General features: G+C 50.6%; 8 protein-coding genes across 8 annotated transcripts; 3 read left to right on the top strand and 5 right to left on the bottom strand.

The window, feature by feature from the left end:
• Positions 1–283: 283 nt before the first annotated feature.
• On the bottom strand, positions 284–1,398 carry LDX57_002807 (NADPH oxidase family protein). The gene has a single exon (XM_046084453.1). It carries the CDS (start codon positions 1,362–1,364, stop codon positions 342–344), a length of 1,023 nt encoding a protein of 340 aa, XP_045940416.1. The 5' UTR covers positions 1,365–1,398; the 3' UTR covers positions 284–341.
• Positions 1,399–8,812: 7,414 nt separating this feature from the next.
• Positions 8,813–10,474, bottom strand: LDX57_002808 (flavin-containing monooxygenase; the record flags this gene model as incomplete). Its single annotated transcript, XM_046084454.1, has 1 exon — positions 8,813–10,474. The coding sequence occupies one exon, from the start codon at positions 10,472–10,474 to the stop codon at positions 8,813–8,815; it is 1,662 nt and encodes a 553-aa protein (XP_045940417.1).
• A 412-nt stretch (positions 10,475–10,886) lies between these two features.
• LDX57_002809 (beta-glucosidase) lies at positions 10,887–13,509 on the bottom strand (the record flags this gene model as incomplete). The annotated part of the gene is made up of 7 exons (XM_046084455.1): positions 10,887–12,183; positions 12,236–12,398; positions 12,451–12,697; positions 12,753–12,975; positions 13,032–13,084; positions 13,140–13,333; positions 13,383–13,509. 7 exons carry the CDS (start codon positions 13,507–13,509, stop codon positions 10,887–10,889), a joined length of 2,304 nt encoding a protein of 767 aa, XP_045940418.1.
• Positions 13,510–17,097: 3,588 nt separating this feature from the next.
• Positions 17,098–18,058, bottom strand: LDX57_002810 (uncharacterized protein; the record flags this gene model as incomplete). The annotated part of the gene is made up of 2 exons (XM_046084456.1): positions 17,098–17,655; positions 17,711–18,058. 2 exons carry the CDS (start codon positions 18,056–18,058, stop codon positions 17,098–17,100), a joined length of 906 nt encoding a protein of 301 aa, XP_045940419.1.
• A 71-nt stretch (positions 18,059–18,129) lies between these two features.
• Positions 18,130–19,221, bottom strand: LDX57_002811 (uncharacterized protein; the record flags this gene model as incomplete). The annotated part of the gene is made up of 2 exons (XM_046084457.1): positions 18,130–19,104; positions 19,163–19,221. Coding segments are annotated over 2 exons (1,034 nt in total), but the record flags the coding sequence as incomplete, so codon positions are not given.
• A 3,829-nt stretch (positions 19,222–23,050) lies between these two features.
• Positions 23,051–23,375, top strand: LDX57_002812 (uncharacterized protein; the record flags this gene model as incomplete). The annotated part of the gene is made up of 2 exons (XM_046084458.1): positions 23,051–23,093; positions 23,146–23,375. 2 exons carry the CDS (start codon positions 23,051–23,053, stop codon positions 23,373–23,375), a joined length of 273 nt encoding a protein of 90 aa, XP_045940421.1.
• A 599-nt stretch (positions 23,376–23,974) lies between these two features.
• Positions 23,975–25,531, top strand: LDX57_002813 (uncharacterized protein; the record flags this gene model as incomplete). The annotated part of the gene is made up of 4 exons (XM_046084459.1): positions 23,975–24,117; positions 24,706–24,754; positions 24,802–25,170; positions 25,226–25,531. 4 exons carry the CDS (start codon positions 23,975–23,977, stop codon positions 25,529–25,531), a joined length of 867 nt encoding a protein of 288 aa, XP_045940422.1.
• A 389-nt stretch (positions 25,532–25,920) lies between these two features.
• On the top strand, positions 25,921–27,471 carry LDX57_002814 (uncharacterized protein; the record flags this gene model as incomplete). Its single annotated transcript, XM_046084460.1, has 6 exons — positions 25,921–26,021; positions 26,077–26,275; positions 26,343–26,652; positions 26,702–26,996; positions 27,064–27,375; positions 27,444–27,471. The coding sequence occupies 6 exons, from the start codon at positions 25,921–25,923 to the stop codon at positions 27,469–27,471; spliced, it is 1,245 nt and encodes a 414-aa protein (XP_045940423.1).
• Between the last annotated feature and the right edge of the window lie 464 nt (positions 27,472–27,935).

Genomic DNA, 27,935 nt, shown 5'->3' on the forward strand with positions numbered 1-27,935 from the left:
CCACTAGTGCTGTTTCCGCTGCAGCAAGGAGTTGATGGGTCACATCCATTACGTCCGAATAGGAACCAGGCTGATTGCTTGCTGCAAGGACAAGTAAAATAAACGTCGAAGAGGGCGTTTGTTTCGTTTCAGTAGTAGTAACTGTAAGTACGGAGTAGCTTCTCATATTTCGGTAGGTATCTAATGGAATTGCCTCTTGAATCGCTGTAACATGGAGTTTCTATTTGGAAATGCTCTAGATGTTTAATGCGCAACAAAAATACAGACGGAGAAAGTCTAAAGCCAGAATAAAAGCATGCATGCGAGAGGAATGCCCATCTTCACAAGTAGTAATCCTCTGCTCACCAGGCGAAAGATTCTTCGACGTAGCGAATACCTTGGTAGCCCTGACGCATCGCACGGTACACCGCATCTCGAGCCTGATCGGCCATGGTGGATGGCCCGCATACCAAGACTAGCGATGAACAGCCACGAAGTTGAGCGTCGTGTGCATGGGATATGATGCGGGATTGAAGATCAGGCCGTCCTATATTAACCTCAAGATCTTTATCGAGTACTTCATCGTGTACGGAAGAATGGAGTCTCTCATCATTGTAGCACTCCCCGGGCGATGTTACGTAGAAAGAAGCATCAAAATCGCTGCGAGCGAGAGCCGGACTCAGTTCACCGGTTGCAAGCTGCCGAATAAAGGCTGCTTGCCGCGTCGTCCAGATAAGGTGCATATCTTGAACTTGCGTTGCACCGCCATCTGCGGTGGCAGATCGGGCAATGTGGTCTTGGATGTACGGAACAACTGCTGCAATGCCCGTTCCTCCAGCCACGAACAGGATTGACTCGTATTTCCACGCTGGGAACTCGTCACCGTAGGGGCCCTCCATGAGAATAGTTGTGTTCAGCTTCCGATCTGGACATCCCTTACATTGTTGGCGAAGAGAGCGTGTCCAACCATCAAAAGGTCGGATCCAGAATACGAGCTTTAGCTGATTGCTTCCTTGAGAGACCTCGTCTGAATAACTGTATCCAGTACGAGAAGAATCGCTAAGTAGGGGAATGTGAGAGATGTCTACTGTCTGATCGTGTTTCGCAGCTTCCGACGGTAGCAATGAAGATGTTCGAGGCCCCGTGTCAAACGACCAGGAACCCAGGGTAAAAGGGTGGCTTTCCCACCCTGTTAGTCGAAAGGGCTGATATAGATAATAGTACTGTCCAGCGGTCGGGCGCAGTAGCCAAGACCCGGGCATCACCTCTAAGCGAATCACGTCGGAACTCTCATCGTAGGTTGCCAGACTGCGGGTATATTGAAGACTTTTCCCAGCGTGAGCTCGGACATAAATATTGCAATATGCTAGGCGGACCAAGCGCATCGATCGATCAAGGGCCCATACTCCAACGACGGGCCAGAGATAGAGCCAATATTCATGGCCCTCAAAGATGACCGTATGGCTAGTGGGGCGGTTAGTAGATGTCAGGAAATATACAACAGGGAACATACTAGAAACAACCGATGACCGTTGCCACCGAGAAAGCAATATGAAGCAGGAGAAATGTCTCGTAATTTCGACGTCTAAACCAATCCACGGCCGATGGAAGGACCAGTATCATGGCCGCCATTGCCTATGATGTTGTCCCTACAGGTTAGAAAGCAACGATATAAACTGAACTGAGCCAGTACTCACCACAGTACCCCAGAAGAGATATGGCTTTTGCATCTTTTTCCAGGCGTTTCCATCTTCGTAGGTCAGTTAGAGAAGGATTTATTACAGTCCGGGGAGACGTACTTTGAAAAAATAGAATGAAATATAGAACGGTATGAATGAACGCCTGAATAGTGGCTATCCAAGCTACATGTCGGTGAAATATATTGAATGTCGCGAAGCTCCAGCCGGTTGCCCAGAGAAATATGTTGTTCCGGCCAGCGAATATCCACAGCAATGGCAGATTTGCAAACGAGAGAATGCCTGTACGATCCGCCGCGTAACGCAAGAGCTGGGCAGAAATATCGGGCCAACTGCAAGATAGATTAGGAGAAAGATAAGCGGGAATAGACTGAGAAGTACTAACTAGATGTTGCCCAAAAAAGTCCTATAACCGACCAGGCATAAGACAGTACTGATGGCCCAAAATGCAAAGGTGACTAGGGCCTCAATGCGCGTGGGGAATGTCCACCAGAGAATGTGTCGACCATGGGATCGCAAAGGGCTAGCGACGACGAGATGGGTGTCGATCCAATTGTACAGTTCTAGAAATGTGTAGCCTAGGCTGCGGACCAGGGGATGTCGTTGATGACCTGTAGAAGCGCGCCGCGAGACGAGGAATTGTTGAACACAACGACGAGCAATCCCAACCGCTAGAACGCCGGCCCAGAAACCGTAGCCAGCGAGGCTATCTTGTCAGATATCATTCATCAGATGAAAGAAGTTGAGTAATTTCCGACCTACCCGTACGTATAATGCGTCCATGTTTCGAATTGCCAAGCATCCTAGACGCAACAAGAATGAGTACATCGTAGATAGGTGAGAGTGGATAAAAGCCCACAATAGTTTGGAAAGTGCGACTGTAGTACGAGGAAGAGAGTATAACAGGAGCGTCGATCCGTTGATGTCTAGGGAGCTCCTGATAATCCACAACCCTCATTCGTTGGATCCGATCACTCGTCAGATTGGTGGCCAGTTTGTCGCGAGAAATCAAGTCTAAATGTGCAACCTGGCGACATAGGGTAGCTAACTGTGATAGGCCCGCAGCCTGTTCTGATGAGGAGCAGTGCAACTCTGTGGAAGCATATATCGACGTGACTTTTAGAGGATTCAAGCACCGCGTGCCCCAAAATCCAGCCGGCGGGCTTCCGGCAAAGGAAATATAGTCATACGCGTTATAAATGGCGGTGACGCAGCGTTCGTCAGGCGGAATGATGTTGGAAGCAACAAGACCGGTACCAAAAATCAAAACCAGCCAGTCTATTCGACGCATGATTGAGAGTAGAGTGTATGGCCAGCAGCAAGATCGATCACGGAGTGGGCGCAGGGAAGGCAGTAATCCGGCGGGGCATCACGGGAGAATTGAAGGGTTCTAGCCACGGGGTCCGTCAAGGGGCGAATAGCGTGCCCGGGGTATCACGATGGCAAATGAACTCGGAGTAGGAGGGAGAGATGTCGTCCGCTGCGACTATATATACAGATTGACCCGGAGGTCGAGTTGACAGCGCGGTTTGCCGGAAGGAGAGAGTGAGGGCAGAAGGAGGAATCAGCCGGGGGTTATCAGATCGGGTGATATCTAATCTGATCATCGGGGCGGCTGAGTCAGTCCCGCACTCCCGCTACTGTCGCCTGAGGCAACCAGGCAGCACGACACGTGACACCAACGGCGGCTGCGGCCCACCCGGAGCCGGCATTTCTTCCGCCGCTCCTTCTTTCCATCTCTGCTCTATTGCGTTTGCTCCGCTTCACCTCACCCATGCGCCCATTTGCAATCATTCTAATTAGTTTTATGGCCATAATCATGGCTGCTGGTAACCAATCCCATGGATCCATGGGCGCTGGCTTTCTCTCTTGAGCGCAGCCTTGCTGGTGTGATTACTACGACAACCTCGTGGGCTCGGACTGTGGTGAAAATGCCATAACCAGCACCGATAAGTCTGACCTTGTCTGTGTCTATACCAAAGCTTCTTTGGCCATGACAAACACAACGACCGAGACGCATCTCGGAAACTGTGCCACACAGAAATGTGACGATGGATCAGATATTGAGAAACAAGTCGATCGCGTATTCGATGATTACGAGGATTGCATCGAGAATGCTGGCACTGGTGAGGTTTATAATCTGAGCAATTCGAAGCGGAAGGGAGGAACTGGTGGCGGCAATTGTATACGAGCGTACACCTAACCCAGATGTTGTTCAATCAATATCTAGAAACTCGCGACGATCCTCCCTTGTCTCGTGACCTCCCTTGGGAATGCCAACCTCCCAACATTGTTTACCTTCTCACTCCCCCTTGAATGAGCCAGCTGTGTATCGCCTACCACATAAATCACGCAGGATGCTTCATGTTGAAACACTTTGCATGCTGCTCCACTTTATTGGCCTGGCATTAGTGTCCCAGCTAAGTTTGCCGACTATAAAAGAAACCGCCCTTTACCTATTCATCGGCAGAGGCAGTAACCGCATCCATGTGTGCGATGATGGCGCTAGCGAGACAGAACCAAAGACCACTTGGTCTCCAATAACAGCAGCAAGAGCGCCCATGCGCCCATGGCTCCTCGTATCTATGGTTGTTGGTGGGTGTACAGTCGCCTTCGTCCGTGCAACGAACAGCCAGAATGGCCAGTTCCCAACGGAAAGATGGACGCAATGCATCGTCTGGGTGAGTGAGAACCCTTTCCGCCTTGTCGTCATAGAGGCTGATGGTCTATGAAGGGGTTGATGCTGCTTCAATACGTTACTTTGGCCACGGAGCCCTTGGAGACCCCTCGGTATGTGATGAGTCTGAAAGGAGGCTTTAGCTGCGGTGTCACCATTGTCATCACATCCGTGGAGCTTTGTACAGGTCCCTATGCAAAACCCACAGAGAACGACATCCCGATTCTGCTATATTCTCAAGTAGCTCTCGCCATCATGACAATGCTGACTAGCTTTTCCATCCCACGCCGCCATCAGACCTCCCGTCGGGGTAGGCTGATCGATGGTGAAAGCTCATCCTCAATTCTTGGACATCTTTCTTTCAGCTGGGCAACCCCCCTTGTCGCCAAGCTCGGAAGCAATATAGACATTAGCCTTGAATGTCTCCCGGAACTATATGAAAAGGTTCGAGCAAGAACGCTACAAGACGCATTTGACCAGGCGAAAGGACATATGAAGCCATCAAACAGAAGTCTGTGGCGGGTTCTGCTGTTCCTGTACCGACGTCACATCATTCATCAAATTGTTTTCACTTTGCCGTTAGCACTGCTGGCGTTCGCACCGCATGTAGCCTTGGGGCAGATGTTACGATTGCTTGAATCGCGCACTGAAAGACAGACACACGATAGATTGCTTGTGGGATGGGCAGTGTTGCTTGGATTTGGGATATGGACGTCATCGTGGCTTGAGAACTGGTTGCTATGGATCGCTCACAGTCGAGTCTCGATCCCAATGACGCAACAACTATCTATGGTCCTCTTCGACAAAGCTACCAGACTCACGTTGTCGAGCGATGTGAATGAAAAAACAGGAGGGTGTCCCGAGGCTCAAAATGTTATCAACCTGGCAGCCATCGATGTACCGCGTATAGCCACAATCGCTGGATTCTTGTACAGTTGTATACTGCAACCTCTCAAGGTCATCGTTGCTTGTATGTTACTTAGTCAACTGTTAGGATGGAAAAGCCTATCGGTGGGGCTTATGTGCCTGGTTCTGATCTCTCCAATGCACTCGGCTTGTCTCAAAAGGACGTCGACGGCAGAGGGGATTCTTGCGAGTCGGCGGGACGCTAAGATGAGCCTCGTGGCCGAGGTGCTTCACGGCATTCGATACATCAAATTTGCTGCGCTTGAGAGCAAATGGGAAGCCAAAATTAACGCACTGCGGGATGATGAGCTGCAAGCGCAAAGCACACTCTTTCATCGGCAGATCGCGAGTTTGATCTTACACCTTCTAGGCCCAGTGCTCGTCTCGGCGGTCTCCCTTGGAATGTATGTCAGGCTATACGGACGTTTGACACCATCTACTGCATTTCCTGCGTTGTCTATATTTGGATACCTTCAATTCATCCTCGGTATCGTTCCCGAGCTGCTATCAGGTGTTGTAGCCGCATCCTTGAGTTTGAAGCGAATGGTTGAGTTTCTGAGACTGCGTGAGCCGGAACAGCATGTCTCACACTCTAGTGACATCGGAATATACGCCGACGTCATGCATTACGATTCTACTGCCTCGCTGAAGCAGGAAGGGATACTGCGCGAAGTTAGTCTAAGCTTTTCACACCAAGGTTTAAGCTTGATATGTGGTCCGACCGGTGTTGGAAAAAGCTTGCTGTTCGCGGCTATTCTGGGAGAATGCAAGATTGGCTCAGGAACGGTGAGACGACCAAGGCCCCCTTTCTTCCAAGATATATACACCCCCTTCGCCCCTGGGACACCCTGGATTGCCGATAGCATGATTGCATACGTTGCCCAGACCCCGTGGATAGAGGCCGGAACAGTGCGTTCGAACATTCTTTTCGGGTTACCCCTCAATTCTAGGAGATACCAAAAGGTACTGAATGCCTGTGCCCTGGTCCACGATTTGGACGAATTCGAAGGTCACGACCTCGCCGATATTGGTCCCAGTGGTGTTAACCTCAGCGGTGGGCAAAAGGCGCGAATTAGCCTGGCGCGGGCATTGTACTCACGGGCTGGAGTACTTCTTCTAGATGACGTATTAAGTGCTGTGGATGTGCACACCGCAAAACATTTGCTGGCTCACGCCTTGACCGGGGAACTGGCCCAAGGTAGAACTAGGATTCTGATCACCCACAATATTGATATTTCCCTTGGGAAAGCGGATTATTTAGTACAGCTGGAATCTGGAAGGGTCCGGTATGCTGGTAATATCCAGGACTTGCAAACAAGTGGCTATCTGGCACCCTTCCAAAGGAACGAGGACGAGTCTTTATCGTTCAATAGTGAGGAACACATTATGCGAGATGGATCCGTACCGCCACCATCGAAGGAGGAGATCGTGTCAGATGTGACAAATGATGAGCAGTATAATAGCCCGATTATGACTGAAACTCAGAACAGTTTTATTCGGGATGAGAGCCAAGGACAGGGAGCCATCCAGTGGCCACTCTTTCGTCGATACATCGAATATAGCGGTGGTTGGCCTAGGTGGTTCACTTTAGTGGGTTGTTATGTTGCATACAATGTATTAATTCTTGCCCAGGTAGGTACAGCCAGCTGCATCTCACTGCCCGTACATATAAAGATGGCTGACAGAGGGTAGTATTGGTGGATGAATATATGGACTCAAGGAAGAGGACCCGAGAACAATGCTGGAACGTGGTACTATTTTCGGAATTATCTCGTCCTTGCAGTGTTTGTTTGCCTGTTTGGAGCACTTCGTTGCTACCTTGCTATTACTGTTTCGCTTCGCGCCTCAACCGTCCTGTTCCGCAGGCTCTTGCATGCTGTCCTCCGGACAAGAATGCAATGGGTCGATACGGTTCCAGTTGGTCGAATTATAAACAGGTTCACGGCAGACCTCTACATCATAGACTCTCGTTTGGGACTTGACCTGACAACTCTGCTTAATTCGGGAATGGACTGCATCGGTGTAATCATGGGTGCGGTTTTAGTCCAGCCCAGGTTGTTGTTTCTGGGCGTTTTGTTGCTATACGGAGCTTTCTGGTATACTCGAAGATACCTCATGGCAGCTAGAGAGGTCAAGCGCCTCGAATGCCTTGCTAGAAGCCCAATTTACCAACACTTCGGCTCCTCCATGGCGGGCATTGTTACGATTCGAGCCTTCCAGCGCACTCACCATTATATCACTCAAATGCAGGAAATTATCGATAAACATGCCCAGGCTGTATGGCATTTGGGCCTCTTCAACCAGTGGTTCACGTTTAGGATCAATTCATTGGGGGCTTTGTTCTCTCTTGTGACTGCATTGACAGTAATATCGCGAAAGGACGTCACCGGCTCAGTGGCTGGGTTTGCTCTGGTATTTACCAACCATCTATGCTTTGCATTGGTCTCGCTCAGCCGCGCATACGCTACACTTGAGATGGATTTGAACAGCGTCGATCGCATACTAGAGTACTCAGACCTCCCAACAGAAGGTGGGACCGGCCAGAACCCGCCACCGGCATGGCCCAGAGGAGGCCAACTTATTGTGAACAATCTCACAGTTAAGTATAACTCGGGTCATCTACCTGTGCTTCAAAATGTGACCTTTGAAGCCGAACCTGGAGAACGTATAGCAATTGTTGGTCGCACTGGGGCAGGAAAGTCCTCGCTAGCTTTGTCCCTTTTTCGATTCCTAGAAGCTTCTGAAGGAGAAATCTGGATAGACGGCGTGGAAATATCGACTATTGGGCTCACTCATTTGCGACGACGTTTGGCGATCATTCCACAAAACCCCGTCCTATTTTCTGGCACCGTGCGATCAAACCTTGACCCATTTGGAGAACACTCAAATGACACATTGCTTCAAGCTTTGGATCAAGTGCACTGGAGTAGGATAACCGGGGCGATGCCCACGGACCGTTTAAATGCTTCGGTATCTAAAGAAGGGTCTAACTTTTCTCACGGGCAACGTCAGCTACTTTGTCTTGCTCGTGCATTGCTCACGAGACCAGCAATCTTGATTCTTGATGAAGCGACCTCAGCCGTGGACAGAGGCACAGACGATCTTGTCCAAGAGTCTATTCGGGCAAATTGCCGAGAGACGACTCTACTGGTCATTGCACATCGCATTCGAACGATAGCTGATTTCGACCGGGTACTAGTGCTGGAGAATGGGGAGGCAGTGGAATTTGGATCTCCGGCGACTTTACTGGCAAGAGATGGGCTTTTTAAGCAAATGGTCATGACGGATCCGAATCACGAAGAGTTGGAAAGAATAATCGGGAAGTGATGCCCAAAGAATACAGGTTAAACCCCGGTCCCTGGGGAACCCCCTCGTGGTGCAAAATAAGGGGCGTTGAACTTCAAATCATGTGAGTAGATTAAACCAAGAAAAGACTACATTCGAGTTTATAATATAGGAAAAGGCCTGAAAGCATATCCCTGTAGTGTTGAGATATGCTAGCAGGGTCCCAACGACAATGATCCAACAGATGCACTTTCAGTCGTGTAAAAGCCTACTTCATCTGCACGGTGAAACCTTTAAATGCCGGCAAAACCGGGCGTATCTCCGCATGATAAGCTGGAATCCCGGCTATCCAGTTCAGCTGCTCGAAAGGTTTCCCGGGGAATGTTCCGCCCATGTACGTTGACCTTGTGGTTGGGAATAGCGTCGCGTTCGACAAAGTTTCGATGCGATGCTTCCACGCATGCGCAGCAGCTTTGGTTGCATTGATTGACTTGATGCCACGACGCTCCATCTGCTTGATCGCGTCGATGACCCACCGTCCCTGTACTTCGATGCATGTAGGTCCATTACTCACAGCTGTCGGGGCATGGGGCCCGTATGTCGTAAAGAGGTTCGGGTAGCCACTAATGGTCATGCCAAGGTACGTGTGGACTGATGCAGCCCATTCGTCTTTGAGCGCTGTCCCTTCGATACTGCGGAGACCCATGTTCACCAGAGCGCCGGTAGATACGTCGAAACCAGTGGCAATACAGATTGCGTCAAGTTCATAGTGCGTGCCGTCAGCAAGTTGAAGACCGGTCTCGGTGATACGCTCTATAGCGTTGTTTCGGATGTCAACAAGCTCGACCGTGGGTCGATTGAACTGCTCAAAGTAATCAACCTCCAGACTGGGTCGTTTCACGCCCCATGGATGTAGAGGCGCGAGAGGCGCGAGGAGATCTCGGGTAACGGGGTCATCAATCCGCTGGCGTACTTTCTTGGCCCAGAAGTCATAGACTACACGATTAGCTTTGGGATCATGTAGACTATCTTTGTAATTGGCAACCCATAGTCGGAAGCCACCAAGTTCCCATAGCCGCTCAAGAAATGCTTCTTGCTCTTTCTCGTTGTCTTCAAATGTACCTCGCTCGCTGAATGTGTATAGGAACCCCCCGAAAGCCTTTTCGCGTAATGAGAACAGCTCCGGGTAGACGGGCTTTAGTTGCTCCTGTTCCTCGGCAGTCAAGTCCCTTCGTCGCATAGGAACAGCCAGATTTGGAGTTCGCTGGAAGACCTTGAGCGAGCCAACAACGGGCCCGAGAGTCTGGGTAAGCTGAACGCCAGATGCACCTGTTCCAATCACGCCAACACGCTTGCCCTTCAAGTCCACACCTTCTTCTGGCCAGAAAGATGAATGATGTATAACTCCTCGGAAAGACTCAATTCCCGGCCAGTCAGGAATATGTCGCTTGGCAGCGAACCCGGTGCTGACAATCAGGTACCTTGCTGAGGCCCTTCGACCGTCAGTGGTAGTGATCTGCCATCGTCCCGAAGGCGTGTCAAAGTTTGCCCCATTGACAAACGTGCCAAAAGAACAGTCCTTTTTTATGTCAAGCACGCGCTCTACGTGATCAAAGTAGGCACGAATCTCATCGTACGCCGGATAGTTCGTGGACCAGGTCCATTCTTTCCAAGTTTCGGGGATCGAGAACTGGTATTCGGGGATTTCCGAGTCAACCCTCGCACCAGGGTAGCAGTTCCAACGCCAAGTGCCGCCGATATCATGGCCGGCCTCATAGATGACAGCTTTGAGGCCTAGCTTGCGAAGCTCGTGCAGATAGTAGATGCCGCTAAACCCGGCACCCACAATCAATGCATCCAGTTCGAGATCGTCGGCGTTGGGGCCACTCGCGCCCTGTCGGTCTGCAAACTCACGAATATCGGTTTTCATGGTGGGGAGTGGGCTGGTCAGTAGCTACAGTCCGGATGAGAAACGAGGAAACTGTCCACTGGGTATTTGTAGGCGTGGGTGAAGATCATCCCCTCTCGACAGTGACACGCGAGTGACGCCACTATGCACTCCAAGACCGACCCCTCAGCCAGCTGCGACAAGTATTGGCTAACAATTCCAGAAAAAGTACTGGATTGAATTAGATAGGCAGGGGCCCCCTGCATACCCCGCCTGATTGGAAATGCGATGGAGATAACAAATAGCGCGCGGAAAGTGCAACTGTAGCCGAGGAACAGGCTGCATCGGCCATTGGAGGGATAGTATCGAGTATATGAGTTCTCCAAATATAATGATATTTATGTCAAGACCAAAAGCTCAATCCTTTCCGTCGGAATCCGCTCTCCAGTGTTACCTAAATAGTAAACTGTGTTTGAAGAGGGAGATCTCGACTGGATCGGCCAACAAACACATCGTACGTGCCAGTCTGCAATCGCCACTGCTGAGCCTGAACATCCCAAGTGCTCAGATCTCGGCGAGTGAGCGAGAAATCAACCTTGGCCGTAGAACCCGCTGAGACATGCACCTTCTCAAATCCTCGCAGCTGGCGAACGGGACCGTTCGGAATGCCTACGTACAGCTGGGCCACTTCATCGCCGTCCCGCTTGCCAGTATTTTTAACTTCTGCAGACACAGCAACCACCTCATTCCAGAGGTGGGGATTCCCGCCTTCTTGAATGGTAGCCAAGGGTGGATAGGGACTGATGTCGGTTGTGGTTGTGTCAACGCTCAAACCCGAGTATTCATAGCTTGTGTAGGATAAACCAAAGCCAAACTCAAACTGCGGGTCAATCCCCTGCCGATCAAATGCGCGATAGTCGATGTATACCCCTTCCACAAATTCATCTTGCGGAAAGAGCCCATAGGGCTCGCTTGCTTGCGTTGGGTGGAGTAATTTGCCATAGTCCTCGGCATTCTTTGCCACGGTGTAGGGTAATTTACCTGAAGGATTAGCTCGACCATAGAGAAGATCGACCACTGACCGTCCAGAATCCTGTCCAGGTAAGTGGGCGAAGAGTACAGCAGTGACATTCGGATGATCAATCCACGCGTTCACCAAGCGGATCCCGGCGTTGTGGATAATGACTACCGTGTTGTCACACTTATTGGCAACATTTGTGACCAGTGCGTCGCTTGGCTCGTGGACTAACCCCGGGCGGTCATAGCCTTCAGTCGCGTAACTGTTGATAAAAACAAGACAAGCCTCAGTGGTGGGATTAACATCAGGATCTTGTGATGCAGTATCCCAAAGAATGGAAGTGCCGTCTTGGTACGCCTGTTCCTGAAGAGCGTCCAAGGGCGCGCTAATGTATGCTGGGGCATTGTATCCTGACCCCCCACCGACATACAAGGTGTGGTTCTCCTGGATCGCAGGACTAAAGCTCTTGAATCCTAAGTCCAACTGTAGTGTGTCAGGTGCCTTTGCGTCATAACCAAAGACCGAAATCAGCTTGGGGGACCGCAGTGGGAGGGCGTTGTTGGTATTTTTGACTAATACATGACCCTCGACTGCGCTCTGCAGGAGGACATTCTTGGAGTCGGCTGACTTCCCAATAACTGCTTGATGGGCTTCGTTGAGATCCTTGGGCATACCAACGCCCGAGCCCGGGAAATCAGTATCCTGGTTCAGTTGGTACCATGTCGCAAGAATTCTATCTCTGTTAGCGTGACAACGTCGCGGTCAAGAAAGGACACTCTGCTTACCGAGTTGCCATGTCGTCTAGTCGAGAAGCCTTCATGGTTCCGTTAGCAATCGCTTTGGTGAGATTCGATCCCCACATCTGTGTCTGCGGCATGACCATATCGAGACCGGCATTGGCGGCAGCAATACCAGCGTGCTGAGCGCCCCAGTCAGTAATGACATACCCTTGCACCTTGTTAGCCAGAGACACACCGCTTAGCGAAAAGAGAGTGCCAACCTTGAAATCCAAGCTCCGTCTTCAAGAGGCCGTTGAGAGTTTTACTGTTCTGACACCCATACGAGTTGTTGATGCGTTGGTACGAGCACATGATGGATGCTGTTCCTGCACGGACAGCGTCTGCAAATGGCCACAAGTAAAGCTCATGCATAGTCTTGTCATCAACATTCGATGAAAGGGCAGCGACATTGCGACCATCGAGTTTCTGGGGGTTGCGGTAGGTCTCTTGCTCATTGAGTATGTAGTGCTATGCGAATCAGCATTCAAAGCATCACGCTCATCCTCGAAGTAGGCATTCTAACCTTTGTGGAAGCAGCAACACCGGCTGACTGCATTCCACGGACGGTCTCATAGACCAAAGCACCACTGAGGTAAGGATCTATCGAGTATCCTTCCCAGTTGCGGCCGCCTTCAACGACTCTGCCAATTGGACCAACCACTGGGCCCAAAAATAGGTGGACCCCTTTCTTATGGAACTCGGTACCCATATGAAAGGCCCTCTGGCGGGACAGGTTTTTGTTCCAACTGACCGAGTTAATTATCCGACGCGAAACATAGAGTCTATTTCGTTGGCAACCAACCTTGCACCATCATGTATACCGCTAGACCACGCGTTTACGTAGTCTGTGCCGCGCTGTGGGCCCGGGGTTAGTTGACCTGTGTGTTTGAAGACATTGTCCAGTACATACCAGGCCATTTCCCGCATCGGAGACGCAGAAGCCAGGAAAGTTCAAGCGAGGAATAGGCGCGATATTTCCGGAACAGCCATTGTTTGCGCTCACGCCGGCGGTCAAGTTGACTTTCTCTTCGGGGGTGAGTTGCGCGACAAGCTTTTTCGCCTTCTTGTAGGCCGAAGCCCACGATCCAGTCCCAGAGCTTTCGGCTGCACGCATCGGTTAGTTAGCAAAGCAAATGATGATGTAATTACTCACGAGAGGGGTACACGGGAGGAGACTGCCCATAGAAATAGGCGTCACTGGTGATGTTTGACTGCGCTGGGGCAGCACTGGAGAGGGATGCTACCCCAAGAAAGACTACGAAACCAGTTATACTGTGCATCTTTTCGTAAAGACCGTGAACTAACTTATTCTCCGTCCTTGACCTTCGTCGGCTATTTATGTCTGAACCGGCGCGTTTGGATTAGCGGCGAGCATGACGATGCTGTCCAACTGCGTCATGAGTCGAGTGTAACATTTCACACCGGTAAAACATCGGCACATCAAGCTGAGATGACGGAGCAAGAGTCTGGAGTTGTGAGGGGAAGTATTGAATGCCCAGCATCAAGTTCCCTGAGGAATCTCCACATTTGGCTCTGCCCCCACCTTCTCATCACCGGCACTCCGCAAAACCCCACACACACCAGTCCGGGGAAAGGGGAGATGTCGGCAAACACCATCTGAGAAGTACTCCGGAGTCTGCGCAGTAAATGGCTCCATGTAGCTCAAGAACCCCGCTTCAAGCCTTGGTAAGATCGCCGGTGAAGCAATTCCAGATGTATCAGTCACCGCTTGACTCGTCTCGAATCATGCTGCTCACACAAAGCAGGTGACACTCGCATTCTTGAATAGCGTATAATGCCATGGGCTTGGCCCACACGCTGCTTGTACAAGATGGGCTTGTCAATCAATCAAGATGCCAGAAGCTCAACAGGGGAGACAAGAAATGTTTCTCCACCTCAGCCCCCTTCGGACTTCCCGGTCGAACATCCATGAGTCAGTTTGCAACCGGACAGAGAACTCGGCAGTTCTAAAGAGGGGTTGTCCTGAAGACAGCCCGTCCGAGCATAGTGATCGACAAGCGAAGGAAGACTGACAAATCAATCGATTTGGCGGCGGAAAAACTCGAACAGTGCAGACATGGTCATTGTGATGATTGTATTGGCTGTCAGAACTGTGAGAGAGGATAGATAGTTCCAAGACAGGGAGGTGGTGCCTACTGTAGCACGGCGCCCTCTGTTCTAGGATCCTCTGTTCTAGGATGTTTCTATGCTAGTCACAGACCTGAACGTAATCTCCAATCACACTCCAGGTCGACTTGCCGGATGTGAGCATGTCATTGTCTGTCGGATCATGTAACACCTCTCTCGCTATCCTACAATGCAGGTCACGCTCGGCCCCGTACATGTTGTCGCCAAAGAGCTCAGCCACTTGCTCCAGTGACTGATTGGGAGAAGGATATACGAAAATACAGCTGTTCCAAGGCAGAACATCTCAAAAAAGGGATAGGTGCCCCAGCCAGGTTTGATGAGCATCTCGGGGACGACAACCCCGATTATGAAGTTGGGCAGCCAAATCATTGCCGTCGCAGCTCCGACCTCCTTCGCACGCTTTGAGCTCGGGAAAACCTCGGCTGGCAGGACCCAAGCAAGCGGCCCATAAGACATGGAATAAGATAGGACATACCAGTCTGGCATTTTGTCAGCGAGCCGTGGTAGTGAATTTCTTTCACAGGGTGCATACAGATTAATCCCACACAAAACCAACCGACAGTCTGATGGGACGACCAGTCATCACTGAACCTGCCCATCAGTCCTGCCATCACAAGATGTGGAATGGCCATAATCACCCCTCCCAGGACTGCCAGCCTTCTTCGGCCAATGCAGTCCAGAAACATGAGAATTGGAATTTCCCCGATCAGTTGACAAACATTTACTATGCCCGACAAGATGAGTGACATGCCGCTACTCTGACCCAAGTCTTCGAAGAATGTGGGTGCTGGGTGCATAGTAAACAAATGCATTCATCCCTGAAAACCTGCGGTAAAGTCAATCGGTAGTAGGGGTTTGTTTTTTTTTTTTCTTTTTAGAGAGTCAACATACCTGCTGGGAAAAGGGAATGGCTAACGCTATCAGGGTACGGCGGAAGTATTTCGGTCGAAAGAGCCCGATTCACTGTCGGATAGCGGCGATTAATGGCCTAGATGTAAAGTCTGGACACTCCAGCAGGAGTACCTCCTTCTGAAATCGCACCTCTGACAGGATGCCCTTCCATTCACGTTGGTCCTGTTCATCAAGAGCAGGACGCTGGCGCAGCCGAGCCAGTGACATAAGACTGTCCTTCTTGGTGTCCTTCGTAGCCAGCCATCGCGGCTAAAACGGAAAGAAGTGGATTGCGCAGCCTACGACCAGGGCTGGGAGGATCTGTAGCAGGAATGGCAGTGGAAAAGCCCAGTCGGAAGGGATTGATCTAAAAATAGTTAGGTAAGTATTATAGAGCCCGGATTTCATATGCTATAAGTGAGTATGTACCGGGTTCCATAGGTTATCCAATATGCCACAACGGCCCCCGCTACAATACTGATAGACTCCAGGACAAGAAGGGATCCTCGCCAAGCTGGAGGTGCAATTTCTGAGATGTACAGAGGAGCTCCCATGGCAAGAGTACCCACGCCGATTCCTCTAATAAACCGTCCCGCAACCAGGGCATCATAATTCAGTGCCGCTGTCTGGATGATCGCACCCACCACGAAGAATACGGTGGCGACCGTCAGGCCCCGTTTCCGGGATATGCGATCCGCGACAGACGGGAAGAAACGGCAGCGGACGAAAGCCCCCAGCTCGAGCATTGCGGTCATAAAACCAACGTGAAAGCCGTACCCTGGACTATCTGGATGAGTCTGGGGGTAGTATTCCCGGAATTGGGTTATAACCAGAATGATCGATATGACGCCTTGATCTAGGTGATGAGAAAGCCGGCAGGTTAACAAATCACTCACGGCACCGGGACGTGTCGTACACACCATAACCAAATGAGAAGTCTCCAAACGAAGCCAGCAGAGCCGCTCCAAACACGTACGGTGACTTGGTAATATCGCGTAGCTGCCTAGCGTCATATCGCACCGGAGCTGTCAAAACAAACAGCCAGCGCATGGTCGCCGGCATACTGTTCATGGGCCGCAAAAGCCTGATCATTGGGTTGCCCGATACCAGTTGAGCGCGTCATCGGTTGGTTCTATCTTGCCAGGAAGTTGAAGAAGCCAATTGCGTTCCAAACAATTCATACTTATAAGGTCCTTGAATGGGTGCCTGAGTTTCAACATCAGCATCGGTATTCCCCGCATTTCGATCACTAGCCGTCGACAGCTTCTGGACCGGCATAGATTGGCAGGTGTCGTAGATCTGGCATTGGAAAGTTGAAGAAGGACGATGGAAGATTGGAGACTGATTGAACGTGAAAATGGGAAGTGGAAGGAGAAGGCAGGCCACGCGTCACATGATTGGCTCGCCGACCGGAGCGTTTTGTCCTGTTTGGGTAATGCCAGATGGGGCAACTTGCCCCATCTGGCCGGTCGCTAAGCATGCATAATGACTCATCACTTTATGCAGGTTTTGCTTGTTATGCTGCTCTTTCGACATACCTTAGGCACATCACCTCATTAGGCATGAGACAGGCAGGAACGGTGGCAATCACATTACTACACTGATACTCTCGATATTTCCAATCACTCGTCGCTCCTTGCATTTCTACTCCGTCCAAATCAATGCGGGTGCAGTGTAGAGAGTGCAAATATATATCGACATCCTACGGCAAACAGTTCTACAGAAGTACTTTGGAGCCAATATGGGAACATGATCCAGGACAAAGAAGTCAGATAGTTATTGTTGGTATGATTAAGACGCGATAAACCCAAGATTCACCAGCCTGTTTTTCAGGTAGCCCCCATCTGGCGCCGCCAAATCGTAACCGGCATTTCCCCAACAATCAAATTGAAAGCCTCGTGGCGAGCTAGTTCCCACTCCGGAGAAGGAAGCGCAAACTCATACCGATGGACTAACGAAGCCAGCACCATTGCCTGTTCTAGATAGGAAATATTGCGCCCAATGCACCCGCGAGCACCCGCTGAGAAGGGAATGAAATAGGGCTCCATGCGCTTCCGAGCCTCGACATTGAGCCATCGCTCGGGTCGATAGTTCTCGGGATCAGGGAAGATCTTGGGCTCGCGGTGGGTTGCGTAGGTAGTCGTGGAAACACTCGTATCCCCAGGAATCCATTCATCCATGATCTGAGCGCCTTCGGGGGGCGTACGTCGCGGTAGGCCAGCCGACGTGGGCGGCAGGATCCGAAGAGCTTCGTCGAGGCAGGCTCGGAGGAAGGGAAGGTTTTTGACTGTCATGCGCTGCGACAACTTCGTCCCCATCGAGAACAGCGTCGACCTCCTCTTGTAGCGTCTGAAGATGTTGTGGGTTTTGTAGCAGCAGCTCCAGTACTTGCGTGAGGGCGATCGCAGTTGTATCGGCTCCGGCATTGATGATGGCGCTAACCTCGGCCACGTTTTTGCCCCATTCCAAGTTGCTGGGCTTCTTTTGCTTGTCTTCCATGAGGCTCGAGTAGAAATCTTCCAGTTCCTCCCCGTTGAGATATCGCTGGAAGCGAGTGGCCGCCTGATGGTAAATGACGTCATCCCAAGGCCGCGCCTTGAGCCAGACCCTGCGCCATTTGGGACTCAGCTTGGACAGTTTGACCAGCCACGGGTAGTGCTGATAGTCCCACACAAATTTAGCTTGGCCCAATGCCGATTGATTCTGGGGCTGGCGGTATCGGGCTTTGCAAATCGTGCCGTCTAGGCGCTGCGCCGTGACCTCGTCCGTTCCTTTATTAAGTAGATCCATGTTGGCCGAAAGAGCGATGCTGTCGATCGCCTCGATCGTAAACAAGTTAATCCATTTCCCAAAACCTAACATCAATCTTCAGGGTTGGCGATCGCCTGGCCAGCGGGGAGAGGGTCGGCGCAATGATTGTTAAGCGCATGCAAGAGTCGACCGGCAGTGTGAGCAACTTCAAACTCCCATCGCTCGAGATTTTTGATGGCGAATGCAGCGGACAGGGTTTTGTGTTTGAGAGAATGCTCGCTCCGACCCACCAGGTCAAAGAGGTGGGTGTGAGTCCCGCCTAAGACGACGTACTTCAGGTTTTTGATGCATTTGGTTCCGTTTCCGTAGATGTCCCCGACAGTTCCTGCCGTCGGCCATGCATGGTCATACTCGAGCTCATTCAATAACCGGACAATTGCTTGCTGCTCCTGGAGGTCTGTAAAATATTCCCCACAGATGGAGATTCCTACCATTGCCGTGACAGAAGCCGCCGGACACTTCCCGTTAGATACGGCTAAACCACATAGCCGCCGCGTAATCGAGCGAAGTTCCGCTGCTGGACCATAGGCCCTGGAGACGGCGCTGATCCCGAAGGCGGAGGACTGTCGCGGGTCTGACGTAGCCAGCAAGATGCGCCCTAGCTCCACATGCTGCGCACCAGCTACCTGGCATGCATTCATGTGCCAGGTGTCCGGGAACTGCTTTCCGCTGGAAGCATCGCGGTCACAGTAGAAGATTGGCTTGAAGGCGGGTGGCTTGGACATGTCCCATCTCTGTTCAACGGACTTCAGGATAGTCCACCGCTCCATGCGTTCTTCAAAGCCCATCAAGGGATACTTGCCAAAGCAGAAGATTAGAAGGTCGGCAACCCAAACCATAACTCGATTGGTCCAGATGAAGTCATTGGCCAGATCAGCGATTTCATAGTCATTCGAAACCGGGGAACGGAATGGACGGCGATTGAGAAACGCGTTCCAGATTTCTTGCCGAAGGATACTCAGACAGGCCGAGTGGCGTAGGGATGTGGACGGCATAGCACGACCATCGGGGTCTCGGAGAGATCCCTGAATCGTTGATAGGCGTAGAAGGATTCGTTCTGCTGAGCGTTTACAAAGTGTTTACAATAAACTGGATAGCATTCAGGTATGTGTCGGAGTTACCGATCATGGGGTCTTTCAGCTCTGCATTACCATGGACGTCCTCTTCACAGGAAAGAGATTGCAAGCCTACCATCTATTTGTTCGTACAAGCGAAGTATCGTAGCAGCGGTCAATACGTCTTCGTTGTACTCTTCCGCCGGGTCCTTGGATATTTCAATCCAATGTGAGATGCAAATAACGTGGTACCGAATCGCGGCGTCTGGCGTCAGAGCTGGCATTAGGATCCCATTGAAGCTAATCTTCCCGGTAGCTTGTCCTCTACAGCACGCAAGTCGAGTCAAATGACCTGCCGAGGCTGTAAACACGGCAAATCGCAGAACGGGACAATGCATGGCCCGCTCGGGAACGAAGAGAGCAAAATGACGGTCTCTGTCACTTGTATCAAACTCATTGTATCAGCCCAATCCGAACGGTGTAGTTTATGGCGGCAATACCCAAGGCGGGAGATTCTCAGCAAAGTGGCGGAGACAGGCTTCCTCCAGGGAGAGATACGAATCTTCAGAGTTACCCGCCGACACGCCATATAATGGAGTCTTTGACATCCGATCGCGAGGAAATGACAGTGCTCCAGAAGGCATGGTGTCGGGGGGCTGCCTGTTTCTCGGCGTCGGATTTCCATCTCGTGATTTATTCCTCGCGTGGTCTGGTTCTTGGCGGACCCCAGTTTGGGCTTCGGCGCTTTGACACGACATGGAATCGAAGATCTCATTCCTGGTTTCGTGTCCTGGGCCATCTCTAGACAAGGAGGACCAGCTCTGACAGTCAATTTGTGGGCCATCGCGCTTCTGTTTCTGCGTCTGCTTCTGTTGCAGCCCAGGCGTCATGTCAACGTACGCAAGACGGCCTTCTATGGTCACCACTAGCCTTTATTACAACTAGTAAGCCACAGGCACTTACCAGAAGCTTTCGAGTTGACCCATTGCTGACCCGGCGAAAACTCGTACGTTCGCTTATGGCGAGGCGCTGGTCGAAATCGAAACGTCGATGTAGTCGGCTCACACCTCGCTTTTACTTTGCAGCGTATCACAGGGGCTTGCACCGTCACCTTTTGAGTCAATTCAGAATGGTTGGATATCGCATTTGCCGTTGAGCCGTTGCTCTCACATCAAAGGTGGTGGTCTAGGTAGTTGTCGTCAATTAGGGCTCATTTATGGGACTTTCCAGCAGACATACCTCGGCATCGAAGACAGGATTTTGGCGGGCGGCACGGAGAAAAGTTCATGGTAGGAGGACCTCTACGCCGTTAAGCAATCAAAGATTGAGGGAGATGGGGAACTCGTATCGAGGTTGAAGTCACGGTCGGCGTTGCTCTTCGCGGGAGACGCGTGGGGCTGCTGCCTGCCTGCCTGAGGCACCATATTTTTGCACGTGACTATGTAATCGTCGCGTGGCCTGCAAGATCAGGCATCATTTCTGTACTGCTGACACGTTTCCATTCCAGCTTCATGGGTTATAGCTTGACACGGATCACGTCTAATGGTCTGTACATGAGCTCCATAGGTATGAGAAAGAGAGAAAAGCCAAGATAAGCGAGTGCTTCCATTGAATATCCTACTGCGTGGAATTCTATGACCATTCGCCTGACCCCAGCCACTTGTGCTCATTTGATCATCGATACCAATGTCTGCCAACGGTGCATGTCCTCAGTTTATTATCAGCCTCAAGATGCCTATTGATTGTCTATCTGGCCAACAAATGGGTACAGAAACCAGCACTCGAGCTTAATCATCAAGCCTCGATAGTCTTGGTCGCTTTCAAGATTCTCGTTGCGTTTCTAAGGCGCAGTAACCAGTCCTCGATAGACCAGACTGCTCACATTCCGCGCTTCAAAACCTGCAGTATGAATAACACTGGTGTTTCTGTGGTCGCGAATTTTGACAAGCTCTATAAGAGCTAGTTGTTAGCCAACAAGTCTAAGTGCACGGGCATAAGTCCCTGTATTACGGATCCAGCACCCAGGGTTATTGGGGCAGCATGGCACAGACCTTTACTGCTGTTTAGAGGCATCGCAGAGCCACCGATCAGCAAAAGAGCTGTCAGAGCAATAATATCTCGGAAATACATCGTGATAGAGCTCGGAATTTTCTTGAACTAACGTTGGAGGAGGACTTGACAACTGAGGTAGGACTGAGTGTGTGGGGATTGCTTCAAGAGATATCAGCAGTGTTGACCGAAAACGAGATATAAATACATAAGCCTTCAGAGATCACGCCATCACTGAGATGTAGAGCAGGATATGTACTTGTAACTCTCTGGCCTAGAATTATACGACGACTACGCATGCACCTGAAAAAGGCTGGGTAATACCATGGCACACGCGGATGATCTATGTCTAGGTGAGTAAACAGTCTCTCATCTCGTAAAGAGCCTGATCTAGCGAGCCATGGAATTTGCCAACGGAAAGTTTTTTGGGTTTTGTACTTTGGACCGCGTGACGACATGATGCCTTTTAGCGCGGGTCTTTTTCTCATACTGCGGTCATCACGACCCGAGTTCTCATAGCACCAAAACAAGAAGCGCCGAGGTTCAGAAAAGTAGGGCTCTGTTATAGGAATTGTTGCGTTGACGATGGAAAAAAACCGATCGGACTCGTTGATATCCATTTCGACATAGAGGCAAGATGAGCTCGAAGGAGGTCCCCAGATATTCTCGCCTGGACCAGGATGACGAAGCGAATTCGAGCTCTGTTTCTTGTGGTATCGAGTGGCACGCAGGCTCTGGGTTCACATATCAAAGGCAGTCTCTTTAACGCAACGGGAGAGCGCTGTGAATACATTCATCTTTGGTGTTCTTCAACTTAGCGGCGGCAATCTTTCTGTTCTCGCCTAGCAGCAGCTGATGCTCACATTGCTGATCCCGAATGACCACATCGCCCGGGAGGCTACGGTTCTGGACGATATTGATAGCGTAGCATTGGGGGCACCATCACCAGAGACAGATGCAGCGTGGGAGGAAATAATCCAATGAAAGTCCTTCATCACCCCTATCTCGATGAGAGAAAGGCCTCAGCTAGAATAGATCAATAATAGGCGAAGATGATGGTGACGGATACCCGTTGAAAGCATTGAAGTACAGTATCCACATGCAATGGAGTCACGAGTAAGCCCAGGGAGCTGCTGGCGCAACTGACGGGGGCTGACGAGGGAGAAAGGCAGGCAATACCCTCCGGACTGGATTGAAACCGAAACCAGTATCTCAGTTGAGCCATTCTGACCGGGGCTAATTGTATATTCTACTCCTGCTAAATGCATGTCTGAATGGCATGGGAAGAGAAACCGTCGTACAAACAGCAACTACTATGCAGGATGGGCGGATGCAGATGGCGTTGAGAGCGCTACCAAAGTTTGCAGGAGGTAATTGAGTGGATTACCATGAGGACTGGGAGAATGGAGAGATGATGATATGTTCACTTTGATGTTCCCAGGAGCGAGAAAGACATAATGGACAAGTTGGGGAAAAGGATTCCTCCACTGTGTTTGTATATGCAACGAGATTGTCCACGCAACGAGTGACTCGCGTAACGCCAGCAGCCACAGTCATTCACTCTCAGCACCAGCAATTTCCTTCCTTCTTTCCACCTCTTTTACCTTTCACTTGCCTATCGCCTGTCCTCGCCTCTCCCAGTGTTCCATCACCCAAAGCTCATAACTGATCACTATCAACTCAAAACCTCATCTGACATTGACAACAAACCTATCAACTGTCTCTCAGAATGCCTATAAACTGGAATTCTGAAACTGATGCAAAGGTCCATTCTCTCATCTACTTCCATTCTAGAGCTTTAACTGATTTAGAATCCGATACAATACAGCTCTTTCTTGGAGTCTTGGCTCAGCTCAAGGGTCTCAAGATGAAACTTGATTACGAGGCTTTGGCCGCCTACATGGGCCCTGGTATGTACTACTCTTCCTGTCGCTGGAATATCGAAACGGCTAATCTAGACAGACTGCACTCCGTGCGCAATCGGAAACCGCATCGTTCGCCTTCGTCACAAAGCTGAATCCGTCGATCTATCCACCACCCCAAAGACCACTCCGAGCTCGACTCCTCGCAAGCGCAAGGCTGCCTCAACCCCTAAGACCCCTACCAAGAAGAATACGGACAAGGGCAAAGACAAGGCGGTTGAGGAATATGATAGCGAGACTGAGATGGAGGAAAAGCCCTTGAAGATCTAAATCAAAGATGAGGCTGAGGAGGTTTGATTTTATCTCACGCGCTTTTGCAGTTTAGTTTTTGGGACCTTGTTTCCTCTGTTTTCCCAATCTTGTCGTTGCATTTACTTTGGAGGCAACCCAGGGACTCGTGGAAGCGTGGTACTTCCCAAACCGAATGGCAGATCGGTGCTGAGTAACATTCGATGCCGGAGATCTTGATGCAGGTGAAAAAGACATGAACTTGGCCTTAAAGATCATGGGATCGTAGTATGTAGTTGTTCAGGTTATGCAGCTCACCGGTTGGCATAGGAACCACTAGAGTGCAAGTGCTGACATCTATGTACGGAGTAACTAGTGTATCTACAGACGGACATTTCTTTCCAGCATGGACCGGTGATCCTGACATCCGGGATCTGCTTCGATCGGGGTTCTCGACAACGCAATGCATTGTTCCCATCGCGCAATCGCAAATCATGTGGGCTGCTTGTTCCTTCGAGTGGGGGCTCCCAAGCATTGGCTTCACGTCGGCACGGCGTAGCGCTAACTATAAGAACGAGGCAAAGATGGCACCGACTGCAGGGTCGGTACCTACTTGCCGAATGCTCCCTCGTGCTATCGTGATGACTGGTCCTGGTGAAGTCAAGAAAATTGCCATTGTCGGCACCGGTCCTGCGGGCGCAATTGTGGTAGATGTCTTTGCCCAAGAGAGGGCCTTTGATGTCATTCGCGTGTTTGAGCGCAGAGAAAAACCTCGTGGCTGTTGGTAAGAGTGCGATCCGTCTTCTCCCCAGCAATATGAACTGACGACGAGTGAACCTATGATCTACGACGATGAAAAACCTCCTCCTTTGACCGACTTTGATTCCCGGGCAGCCCGCACAGCAGGCCGGCCTCTGGATGTCCCAGATGCGCTCCCCCGATCAGTTCCTCAATCCTCCCAGCATCGGTTCACCGAGACTCCACTTTATCCAATCCTCAAAGCCAACATCGATGCCTGAATTATGTCCTTCTCGTAGGAGCCCATTCCTACCGTTCGCAGCGATGCATCGATCAAATTGCATGGGCCCGACGCGCCTTTCCGACACCATACCGTGATTCAAAAGTATATCGCAGCTCTTCTGGATCGCAACGGATATCAACAATGGGTGGAGTATAATACAACTGTGGAACGCGCTGAGAAGCGGGATAGAGGCTGGATAATAACATTGAGAAGGAGTGCTCAAGAGACAAGCGAAGATTACTGGCGATAAGAGGAATTCGACGCCCTGGTAGTGGCATCAGGTCACTACAGTGTTCCATATGTCCCGGATATCCCTGGGTTAAAAGTGTTTGCGACGCGGTACCCTGGCAGCGTGGAGCATACAAAGGGATATCAACACCCCGAGAAGTACCGCGACAAGGTTGGATGCTGTCACCTTTGGTATAAATGGCGGGCTGACCATTCCAGAGAGTCATAACGATAGGAGCCTCGGTATCCGCGGCGGATGCAGCTTTCAGCCTGGCCGGTATTGCGCAAACGCCGGTCCACGCCGTCGTGCGCGGTAAGTATAACGGCTATTTTGGAGACGAAGCATCCAAGCACCCGAGAATTCAACGCCATTCCCCTATTGAGAAGGTATTTAGTGAAGATGGCCAGCGGACCGTTCTCTTCGCAGATGGAACGTCCGTTCCTAATGTCGACCATATCATATTGGGCATAGGGTACTCGTGGCCCCTATCGTTCCTACCGCAAATTCCCCTGAGGAACAACCGCGTCCCGGATCTATATCTCCACATTTTTCATCAGCAGCATCCCACATTGGTGTTCGTCGGAGCGGTATGGCTAACCTTTTGAATTGAGCTTTCTAGGGGAAAGTTAATTGATTGTGCAGGTTGCAGCTGGCTTCACATTCAAGGTCTTTGAATGGCAGTCCGTGCTGGCCGCTCGAGTATTAGCCGGTCGGGCTGCGCTGCCCGGGTTAGAAGAGCAGCATAAATGGGAAAAGGATCGGATTCGGAAGACGGTCGACGGCGTGCCATTCACACTAGTTAGCCCAGACTTCGAGGAAGACTTCGAAACGCTTCGGAGGATGGCAGGAACGCCAGCTTCAGGCCAGCCCGGGAGACGGCTCCCACTGTTTGATCGTAGATGGGTCGAAACGTTTGCCGCCAGTCATCAGCGTAGAATTGACATGTGAAAGAGGGTAAGCGAGGTGGCTCAAGAAGAACTCGGTCGTGCAAAGAAGGACAATATGCAAGCGAAGCTATAGCTTTCATTGGCGCTCGCGTGGCATCTGAAGGCTTGATGGATCCCGCGCGCAATTGATATGAAAGAATGACTGCTTACCCTAGTATTGGGTACACTGTATAGGCTTCTATCACGCCATCTAGCCATGGTGTTGTGAAATCCTTGCGAGAATTCTTTCAAATCCCGGGCTCATTCCTGGGTATAGTTAGCTGGCGTACTTTTATCCAGCTGGAAACCTGATTTCACCAGTGACTTTCAATTTGGGAGTTCTACATTCTTTCTCTTTCATGCAACAGATTAGTGTTATATTCAGAGCCGAGTGCTGTTTTGTCTGTTGAAATGTCGACAATTGAATCAAAAAGCGATCTGGAATATCGGGATGGCTCAAGGTCTCCCACCAACACATGGACTAATACGGATGTGCGTCATGCTCGACGCAAGTAAGTTCCCCTTCTGACATAGCTTTCTGGATTCCCTTGGCTCTGACACGCTTAGAATTGATCTCTCTGTCCTGCCATTGCTTTTCTTAGGCATGACCGTATTCCAGCTGGATCGCATGAACGTTGCTAGCGCCCTAACTGGAGGATTTGGCGAGGATATCAAGGTGAACCAGAACACCATCAATCTCGGAAATCAGTTAATGTTCCTGGGCATCATTGTGCTGGAGATTCCCTCCAATGTCCTACTGCAGCGAGTAAGCCCAGCCCACACTCTCACGTTCAAGGGCGACGATGGACTCGGAACCAATTAACATGATCTAGATTGGCCCTGAGAAATGGATGCCCGTTCAGGTGCTGGCATTTGGGATCATCGCCATCTTTCAGGTATTTCTCAAGAACAAAACTGGTTTCTTGGTCATTCGTGCCCTTCTCGGTCTCGCGGAAGCTGGCTATATCCCTGGATCGGTCTACACTCTCTCGACCTGGTACATCGGTCCGGAATTGGCGAAGAGAGTGGCCATTCTATTCTTTGGGATGTTTGGTGGGAATGCGATCTCCCCATTATTGGGAGCCGGCATTCTTAGACTCGATGGAAGGCATGGTCTGAAGGGCTGGCAATGGATCTTTTTAGGTACACTCTGTAAATTTCACTATTGAGAGACACACTAACCATTCGACAGTTGAGGGCTTGATGACTATTGGATCCGCAATTCTCTTGATCGTATTCCTCCCACGCAGTCCCGATAGACCAAAGCCTGTCTTCATCAGACGCGGTCTCATCGCCTTCTCGGAGCAGGACAAGGAGGTTCTCACAGCGAGGATGCCCAAGAATGCAGGGACTCGGCGAAAAACCCTCCCCCCGTCTCTCATCCTCAAGACGCTACTCAACTACCGGCGCTGGCCACACTTTATATCCACTGCTTGCGTCTTCTCAACATGGAGCCCACTCACAACCTATACTCCGTCGATCATGATGTATTCTTTCCCAGTCCTTTTCGCCAGATTATCCAGACTATCCAAACTAACATTGGATGCCAACAAGGGCTCTAGGCTTCAGCCGTATCCAAGCGAATGCTCTCAGTGCCGTCGGCGCATTCATGACGCTGCCTCTTGTCTTCTTCTTCGCTTGGCTCAGCGACAAGACCGCCAGACGGGGGATCGTTGTCATCACGGCGATATCGTGCTATCTGATCGTATTGATTGTCGCACGATCTGCTCTCCCCTCTGTCGGCAAATGGAATCAATTTGGCTTATGGACGGTGATTAATGCATTTGCGGTAGGGTACCACCCTATTCATAATACCTGGGTGCAGGTCAATTGTCCGGATGCTGGGGAGAGGAGTGTGTCGATCGCGTGAGTTACGTCTGGCCCCCTTGACAAAAGAATGCTTGTTGACAGTATGCTAACATGGTTTCTGTTAGCATGTGTGAGTCATTCCTGTCCAGGTAAATTGTGTTAATCAGGGCAATGGCTAATATTGAAAGGTAGGGGTGATGAGCGCTATTGCCGGGCTTATGGCTGGAACGCAGATCTTTCGTGCTGATGATGCCCCAAAGTGAGGATCGTCTGTCTCTCTCTTGAAATGCTGGTAGCTAACAAGAACGATCGCGATATAGCTATGTCCGAGGTCTTAGTATTATGATCGCGCTTGTTGCATCGGGACTCTTGCTGGCTTTAGCGCAGGAAGTGACCTATCTATTCCTCAACAGTCGCGCAAGAAAACAGGGTAAAGAGGTGATTTACAAGCCTTGAAGTTGAATCATGCTAGAGAAACTTGCTTCTCCAGTTTCACCAGAATTCACATATAAAAGATCTTCCTTGCGAAGAAATCAAAGAAGAGAAAAGGCACAGGAACGGCGGAGATGGAATATGAAGAAGGATAATGGGCAAGATGATCGGAAAATCGGAAAAAG

Source organism: Aspergillus melleus, assembly GCF_016097325.1.
Source record: "Aspergillus melleus strain CBS 546.65 chromosome Unknown contig1, whole genome shotgun sequence".
In the NCBI taxonomy this organism is placed as follows: Eukaryota; Fungi; Ascomycota; class Eurotiomycetes; order Eurotiales; family Aspergillaceae; genus Aspergillus; species Aspergillus melleus.

Bases quoted from the DNA above. Each gene is read 5' to 3' on its own strand.
- LDX57_002807 (XM_046084453.1), bottom strand. From the start codon at position 1,364: ATGCGCTTGGTCCGCCTAGCATATTGCAATATTTATGTCCGAGCTCAC.